General features: G+C 40.4%; 1 protein-coding gene across 3 annotated transcripts in view; it reads left to right on the top strand.

Annotated features, from left to right (window-relative positions):
• The window catches only part of adcy7 (adenylate cyclase 7), a 67,388-nt gene that overhangs the window by 56,164 nt on the left and 1,771 nt on the right, over positions 1-9,453 (top strand). For 2 of the 3 annotated variants that reach the window (XM_079695174.1, XM_079695175.1), the window contains 5 exons: positions 1,177-1,335; positions 2,292-2,438; positions 3,844-3,951; positions 5,808-5,922; positions 7,071-7,195. In XM_079695174.1, the coding sequence (XP_079551300.1) occupies positions 1,177-1,335; positions 2,292-2,438; positions 3,844-3,951; positions 5,808-5,922; positions 7,071-7,195 (654 nt within the window). Of the gene's footprint in view, positions 1-1,176; positions 1,336-2,291; positions 2,439-2,959; positions 3,068-3,843; positions 3,952-5,807; positions 5,923-7,070; positions 7,196-9,453 lie in introns of those variants that run through there. The other variant, XM_079695176.1, reaches the window with a different exon arrangement.

A 9,453-nucleotide genomic window follows, 5' to 3' on the forward strand; every position in this document is an offset into this window, starting at 1 on the left:
ATTTCTATAAAAACCTGTCTGAAAATGAGCTGATCAGATTTTGGCCACTTTGTGATGTCATAACGATGTTTTGGCTTGTGTAACCATTAGCCAATCAGCAACCAAGGTAACCCCCCCCCCCCCCCTTATCACCTGAATCTCCCCCTAGAGCACCATAGTGTTCTTTGTAACCAAATCTCTCTCGGAGGGGCGTGGGGAGGGGCTCCTTATTTTCATCTAAAGTAACAGACAGAGAATCAGCCCTTTGGAAACAGGGCTGAAACAGAGGGGATTATGGGTAATGCTGCAATTATCTGTTTGGTGTTTGGAGCCAATCAGAGACATGCTCTGTATATATCTGAGACCTGTATTGACCTATTGATGACAAACAGAATGATAGGGGACCTTTAATTTGACTCACCACTGTGCCGGATGTATTTCCTTTTTACTTCAAAGCTTCTTTTGAGGCTTTTAAATCAAGCTTTGACATTTTTTTGTATTAAATGAAATTTCTTTATTGAATATAACTCGTCATTGTGCGTCTCTCTCTGTGTGCCAGAAGCGGGGAAGAAAGTTCTTTTTCATCTCATAAAAAATGTTTATTTAGGCAATGAATAGACATGCCAAATAATACATTCAAAAGGTTTCACAGCCTTCGAAGGCAGATGCAGAATTTGACGTTATGAATGAAGTGTATTATTCGACACAGCCCAATTGTATCCCCCACATCCCAAACATTTTAATGTGTAATTGATCTCCTAAAAAGATATTTCAAGGCCTTTTAGAAATTTGTTTATATTGCTATTCACCTTCACATGCGTATTATGTGTACTTGCGGTTCAGGCTTAATCAATCTTTACTTGCCAAAGCTTTTAAATGAACTGTTATTAAGTTATAATACTTTATCAGGTGATAAACTCATTCAGATTACCACTACATGATTACTTCATCAAAAAACTGTATATTTAAGAATGTACAGCGGTGTTTGGAGTTGTGAGGAGCGCGTCAACAATGCATGCATGAGCGGTTAAACCTTAGGCGGGGAAAAGGGGCGGGGCTTCATGAGGTGAAGAGTGTTTGTACGCTGATAACCTTCTGGAAATATAAGAATCAACGAAAGAATCCAGAAGAATCTGAATTAAAACTGTTTCAACTCGAGCTTCCTTCATTGTTCTCTCGCTGTGTTTCGTCTGCTAGAACGAGTCGTGCTTCCGGCAGGACTTCCTGCTGAAGTACAAGAACCGCACGGAGCAGGACGAGATCGAGACCCGGGAGAACCTGAACCGCCTGCTGCTGGAGAACGTGCTGCCGGCACACGTCGCTGCGCTGTTCGTCGGCGAGAACAAGAAGAACGAGGTGAGGGGGGGGGGGACGGTGTTATGGGGAATATATGATAAGCAATGAATGAGTAACCAGTCAATTACAATTCATGTTATATTAGGATTAGTTGCCCACTAAATAACAACGATGTATCAGCAGCAATTTACCTCGGTGGGCTGAGTGACATTTAAACAGAAATCTGATATTCGTCACTTCTTCTTTAGGCAATAACTGATTAATGTTTAGTTCAGTATACATTTGATGTTTCTACAAGAGGCAGTTATTTCTTAATTGATTCACCAAAGAGAAATGCATTCTGTGTTCTGCCTAGGTGTCTTGAAATGTTGTGTAACTTCTAAAATAAGGCAGAAGCTTCACTTCCTCTCAGTGTTAACTGTTAGCTTAGCTTTGATATAAATGCAGGTAACTGTAATGTCAGTGGTCTTTACTCACAGGTTCCCCTTACACAACACTGTGCACATTAGGAAAGCAACATCTTATACAACCATACAATTATTATCACTGTGTGTGTGAGGTTAGTTTGGATTCCTTCATTCAAATTATGAACTCATTTGTTTGGGATGAATTCAAAGTATTCTTATTTTAGCCTAAAATTGTAAGTTGTCAGTACTTCTACAATAAGTTAAGCGAGGTTTGTATAAAAAAGAACTTTAATTGAAGACATTCCCAGCCTCCCCCTGGGGAATGCAAATAAAAACACATTTCTTTTAAGCATAATATACTTTACATCAAGTATAAGGAGAGGTATATATCAACTGTAAATAGTCCTTATGTTATCAAATGTATCAGCAGTTAAGAGAGGCCTGTCTTAAAAGTTACATCTAAGCCTCACATTCTCAATCGTGGATAAAGAAAATAAGCCTGTTGTTCACTTAGATGTTTGTTCTTGCCACAAGTTCTTTATCGGTAATAACAATATTCTTGTGATAGTACACATATGAACTGTGCTTTTTGTACGTTTCCCCCGACAGGACCTCTACTATAAGTCCTATGACTGCGTGTGTGTGATGTTCGCCTCGGTGCCGGATTTCAAAGAGTTTTACACCGAGTGCGACATCAACAAAGAAGGCCTGGAGTGCCTGAGGCTGCTCAACGAGATCATCGCTGACTTCGATGAGGTCAGGAGCCGCAAACACGTCCATCTCCCTTTACCCTCTGTGACACAGTTTGTTAGCTTATAGTGTCGTGGACAGTCCCCATTGATCAACTGTCACAAACAACAGTAAATGGGGAAGCTTTAGCCGACATGGCTAATTTCCAGCTGTTGTCCCCGGCCAGATGATAACAGACAACTTTTGGAAATCACAATACATCAACAGCATTAGTTATAAAGAAAGGATGAAGGACACGTAGATACAGGCGAAAGGATAGACTACAGGCTTCACGTGGTGTGATGTGTTTGAATGCAGCCGTGCTTTCAATGAGCATTAAAAGCAAATTGTAAACATTTGCATTGTTTAAACTGTGAGAGGCTGGTCTGAGCCCCGGCTTCATTTAGCCCCTTACACACAGCACTAAAGTTGATGGTCTCTTAGTGCTCCAGATTGTTTGATTTGTAGTTTTTGATGAGTATTAACTAACCAAAGTCACACAGCAGCCCAAACACACTCACATCCCTCTTCATGCTTTCCGCCACCAGCTGCTGTCCAAGCCCAAGTTCAGCAGTTCCATCCATCTTCCTTTACACTCTGTGATACAGGGATGGTTTGAATGCCCTGATCTGATATCGTAACTCTGCCTATACGTACAGTGTTACAAGGGGGGTTTCAAGTGTAGTTGTATGATGTACTTATCCGTAGTCAGTGTCTTACCTACAGTAGATGTAAATGCAAGCTAAGCAATGTGATGCTGTGAACTGGGCAGCAGCAAAATGTATTATAACCATACTTGTCAACCCTCCTGATTTTCGCAGGAGACTCCCGATTTCATTGCCCTCTCCCGGTTTTCTCCCGGGGTCATATTTCTCCCGCATTTCTGACAAAATCAGATTTACTCAGGACTGTTTCCACTCGGACTTTAATACAGTTACACCATTGTTTGGTTTCCATGGTAACGCGTCTCTTTAGTAGCGCGCGCAACTCAAAGTCTGAGAGGGTGAAGCAGATATTCACAGAAAACAGAACAAGAATCGACAACTACTCTACTCTCTGCTCACTCCTTTCCTGTACCCCCCCCCCCATTTTGCATTTTGAAATGCTCCTGATTCCTGAGGTCCCAAGGTTGGCAAGTATGATGATTATAGCCGCGTTAAAAAGTCATTATCAGTTTGCTTTTCTTTTGTTGGTTAGTTTAGTTTTGATGAGTATTCACTAACCAGAGTCACACTACTATATTATATTTTATTTGTATTTACTTGCACTATTGTATCTGTTTTAATGTGTTGCCCTGTTGGAGGTGCCTGTGACCTAAGGTTTCCATTGACATAACTACACTGTAGCTATGTACGTATGACTGATGAAAGCCTTGAAACCTTGACTGCAGCAGTAACAAACTCACATCTCTCTGTATGCTTTCCTCCACCAGCTGCTGTCCAAGCCCAAGTTCAGCGGGGTGGAGAAGATCAAGACGATCGGCAGCACGTACATGGCCGCCGCCGGGCTCAGCGGGACGCCCGGGCACGAGAACAATCAGGTTAATAAAAACCAATGAAGAACATCAAAAACGATACATCTTGAAGCGGTTATATTGTAGTTTGACTCTCAACAACAAAAAACAAACATATACCCAAATCATGAATGCCCAATATAAAGAAATAAACTTGAATTAACTGAAATGATGACACTAAATAATTATATATTTGCTATAAATAAAATCCACCAACCAACTGACTTGAATAATATACATGTTACCCTGTAGAGTCTCGTTGGGTACCTGAAAGAATACTCTATTACTGAATACTGCTTTGGATTGTCACTCATATTTGTTATTAACACTTATTCAAAAATCATTAGTTTTACACCATGGTCAGTCTCAAAAAAACAACTTGGAGGAGAGGCTTAAACAATCAAACTTTTTTTTAATTAATTAAATTAATCTCATGTCTGTTGTGGACACTATCGAGAAAGACTCCTTCATTGAACATAAACCGCTCACATCTGGGATCAGTCAAAGTGTTACGGCTTAGGCAGAGGGGCTAAATACGGGAAGATAAACACTTTGAAACGCTCAAACAATTGCTCCACTCCTTCTGTTTCTTTTAACCATTTATTGCAGGAAAATGGGATCAATAAAGTTCATCTTATCTGATCATATTAAGGCAGGGGTGTTCAAACTAAGGCTCGGGTGCCAAATGCGGCCTGCGGACCATTTTGAATCGGCCCTCAGCAAATTCAAAAAGTATAATGGAATACGGCCCACACAGGAAACTTGTGCTTGTCTTATATTGTACTTCTTAACTATAAATGTAAACATATATTACACAGTAGTACTCATGTGTTAATGAGACCACTTTTCAAATAAAGTCAGTCAATTAAAGTTGGAAACATTTTCTAACATATCGGAGTTACAGTAATGTACTACTTTTTGCTGTAACTAAGTAATGTAACGTATTGCTAATGCAATGTGGGTAATATACTACCCGTTACAATTCTCACTAACTACTTTTAACTCGAAATTAAATGGTGTTTTGTTTTTTAAGAATTTACCAACATCGCGAGACATTCAGACACCAGAGAAAAATTGTGCGGGTAGATTAGTAAGCCAGGTGTTTACCCTTCAGGCTCATCAAGATCCCTCCGCTTCGCGTCAGGTTCCCTGATCAGCCTGTCGGGTGTTCTTTTCCCCATAATGACCGCCTCGCTGCACGTTATCCCGCTTATTACACGGCCATATACTAAACAAACTACAGAGCTCATTCTGTGTTCCTATTATTGTTTACTTCCTGTCTGCCTTCTTCTGGTGATTTATCTGACGTCCAGCGCTCCGTCTTTTAACCTCTTCTCCTTTCTCTTTCTTGATCCTCCTTAGCAACCTTCATTATAGTCCTTGACAGCGGTCTGTACTGTATTAACAACGTGTCACATGTTAAGAATTTACAATCAGAATCGAGTATTCAACTAAGCCGTGTAATACAAGTTGTTAGTAGCCTTAAGAGCCTACACAGTTGTTATGCTATACCACATTGCCCTTCACTGGATGTATAATGAGCTGCACTAAACTACATGTAAGCCTTTAAAATACCTAGCCATTCTTTTGAGGTTATTTTGGTAAAGTAACTCAAAAGTAATATTTTAGTGTAACTTATTACTTATAAAATACAGTAATAAGTAATATGTACTGTATTACATTTTCGAATTAACTTTCCCAACACTGCTCACAAGCATCATTTTCCTACATCTGATTGATTTTGCTAACTCATAACTGAACTTAAGAGGCAGTACACCTCTCGTGAGTGGCCCAGCCCTTTGTATCTTTGTCTGTATGTGGCCCCCGGTGAAAGAAGTTTGGACAGCCCTGTAATATTGAGGGTCTTTGATGTATTCCTCCAGGACAAAGAGCGGCAGCAGGCTCAGATCGGGAACATGGTGGAGTTCGCCATCGCTCTGATCGGGAAGCTGGACGGCATCAACAGACACTCCTTCAACAGCTTCCGGCTGCGCGTGGGTGAGTGGAAGGAAAACAACCTGCTTCATTCACTGAACGGGTCTGTACAATAACACAACAGGTTTCCATGGTTACACTGGACACGGAATGCATCGATGCAGCGTTGTTGCCATGACGTTGCATTCACTGACCATCGGGTATTTGTTACACTAGTGAAAACGTCTTTATAAGATCTAGTAGCGTCTGCTATGTAATGTTTAGGGTCTTATTTTTAAGTTCTATTCATTATACTATCTGCTGTATTACTATTTGTTGTCCCTTATGTATTTGTATTGTTAGTTTACACCATAGACTTCATAACGCTTTCATATATTCATAAATAAAATAACAAAATAAAACATACAAACAATTAAGTGGGTAACAAACAATCAAAAGGTAAACAAAAGATAAATAAATAAATAATTATTTAGATTTTTAAGTTATTTTTCTTGAATATTTTAGTATTTAAATACTTTCTTCTACTTATTTTCTTTTACTAAAGTGATGATTGCAGGAAGCAAGGTTCCCACAAATCCTTAAACATAATTTGGTATTAAAAATCTGTCTAAAGTGCTATAGAAAATCTTCATATGAGGTATGTTCGAGTGTTGTTTCTCAGACGTCGTTTCATTCTCCCAGCAGAAGTCTCTCCATCTAATAATAAAGTGAACGTCATACTTAACCATGAGGAAGACTGAACCAGTGTAGGAGAGACTATAACGTCTGACAGCTGACAGTTTACAGATCAGGATAAAAGTTTTAGTTTCAACATTTACTTTTCTTTTGAGATAAAACCAAACACAAGGCATAAACACTGAAATGTGTATTGAGTGGTTTAAATGTTCTTATCAGCCACTGGGTCCAAACACCTCTGTTTTCAATGCGTAGTTATCAAAAAGCAGTGTTTAGTGTTAAGCAAAGACTTGTTTTTGACCGGTGACATCATACTTTTGTTTTGATTTCAATAGGATTATAACTAAACTGACCAAATGTATGATACATCTTTATTTTGCTTCCAGTGTCCAGGCAAAGATCTGAAGCAGGATGATCAAATGTTGTCCTCTTGAATCTCATTGTTTCTCCTCTGTTTGACTCTAATCTCTTACTTCTTGTGTCACATTAACATTATACGATGTACCGTAAGAGTAAATCATGGTGTTCCTCTCCAGGTATTAATCACGGCCCAGTGATAGCCGGAGTGATCGGGGCGAGGAAGCCTCAGTACGACATCTGGGGAAACACGGTGAACGTGGCGAGCCGCATGGAGAGCACAGGGGAGCTCGGGAAGATCCAGGTACGCTCAGACAAACAGCGATAATTAATGTTTAATCTGGGGTTCCTGAAGGCAACAAAGCAATATATACTGTGTTTGATCTGGGGTTCCTGAAGGCAACACAGCAATATATACTGTGTTTAATCGGGTGTTCCTGAAGGCAACACAGCAATATATACTGTGTTTGATCTGGGGTTCCTGAAGGCGACACAGTAATATATACTGTTTGATCTGGGGTTCCTGAAGGCGACACAGCAATATATACTGTGTTTGATCGGGTGTTCCTGAAGGCAATTGAGGAATATATTCAGTTTTTAATCTGGTGATCCTGAAGGCAACACAGCCTCACAGTTATTGCTCCTAAGGATTATATAACAGCTCATGGTTGCATTTAGAAAGATTTAGACTCTGTTCCAGGTTTTCTATATCTGCTTTTAAAAAGGACAGAATATATAAATTCCCATCCTGTGCATTAGGGTTATTGTAGATTAAAGAAGTTATTACAGCGCGGGGGAAGGAGTGAATATTCAGATAAATACCGTGGATATTTCTCAGTTTAAAGCCATGAATTGAGGTGAAAAATATTTGTTGAAGGAACCACACTGCTTCACATAGCAAGGTCTGATACACATTAGTATGGGTCCCTTGACAACTTATTTTTTAAAGTCACAAAAACGGGGGGAACAACGGAGCTGATCCAGATTTGCGTCCGATATGACGTAATATCTGAAATGTGGACCCACGGCCCTATCAGAAAGTTGCTATCAGAAACAATGCCCGACTGTTTTGGACGTAATATGGTCGGTGTTTACATTAGCATCGCTAACACTCAGAGCTAACCTGTACTGGAGAGCATGTGTGTGAAGAAGCAGGAAGTAAAAAGGAACTCACCTTGTGGTATAACCGGCAAGAGAGAAAGCCTTTGAGCTCCATACTGTTTCAGAGATAATCCTTGATAATCCATGATATGGCTTTTCATCACTTCAGTATTTAGTTTAGACAGTAGCTGCCGGGTCCCGAATGAGCTCCGCCCCCTCCTTTTTTTTTAAAGCTTTATACCCCAAATCAGTACTTTTTAAACAGGAAGTGAAATGGAGGGATATGAGGCATGGCTAGAATGGGTGATCTGTTTGGTATTTTGAGCAAAACACTTCATAGACATGTTTTTATATATTTGTATGTACAGTGGGGCAAGAAAAAAGTATTTAGTCAGCCACCAATTGTGCAAGTTCTCCCACTTAAAAAGATGAGAGGCCTGTAATTTTCATCCTAGGTATACCTCAACTATGAGAGACAAAATTAGAAGAAAAAAAATATGATTTTTAAAGAATTTATTTGCAAACTACGGTGGAAAATAAGTATTTGGTCAATAACAAAAGTTCATCTCAATACTTTGTTATAAACCCTTTGTTGGTCAAACGTTTTCTGTAAGTCTTCACAAGGTTTTCACACACTGTTGCTGGTATTTTGGCCCATTCCTCCATGCAGCTCTCCTCTAGAGCAGTGATATTTTGGGGCTGTTGCTGGGCAACACGGACTTTCAACTCCCTCCAAAGATTTTCTATGGGGTTGAGATCTGGAGACTGGCTAGGCCACTCCAGGACCTTGAAATGCTTCTTACGAAGCCACTCCTTCGTTGCCCGGGCAGTGTGTTTGGGATCATTGTCATGCTGAAAGACCCAGCCACGTTTCATCTTCAATGCCCTTGCTGATGGAAGGAGGTTGTCACTCAAAATCTCACGATACATGGCCCCATTCATTCTTTCCTTTACACGGATCAGTCGTCCTGGTCCCTTTGCAGAAAAACAGACCCAAAGCATGATGTTTCCACCCCCATGTTTCACAGTAGGTGTTTTTTGGATGCAACTCAGCATTCTTTCTCCTCCAAACACGTCTAGCTGAGTTTTTACCAAAAAGTTCTATTTTGGTTTCATCTGACCATATGACATTCTCCCAATCCTCTTCTGGATCATCTAAATGCTCTCTAGCAAACTTCAGACAGGCCTGGACATGTACTGGCTTAAGCAGGGGGACACGTCTGGCACTGCAGGATTTGAGTCCCTGGCGGCGTAGTGTGTTACTGATGGTAGCCTTTGTTACTTTGGTCCCAGCTCTCTGCAGGTCATTGAATAGGTCACCCCGTGTGGTTCTGGGATTTTTGCTCACCGTTCTTGTGATCATTTTGACCCCACGGGGTGAGATCTTGCGTGGAGCCCCAGATCGAGGGAGATTATCAGTGGTCTTGTATGTCTTCCATTTTCTAATAATTGCTCCCACAG

Source organism: Notothenia rossii (genome assembly GCF_949606895.1).
Source record: "Notothenia rossii genome assembly, contig: scaffold_145, whole genome shotgun sequence".
Lineage (NCBI taxonomy): Eukaryota > Metazoa > Chordata > Actinopteri > Perciformes > Nototheniidae > Notothenia > Notothenia rossii.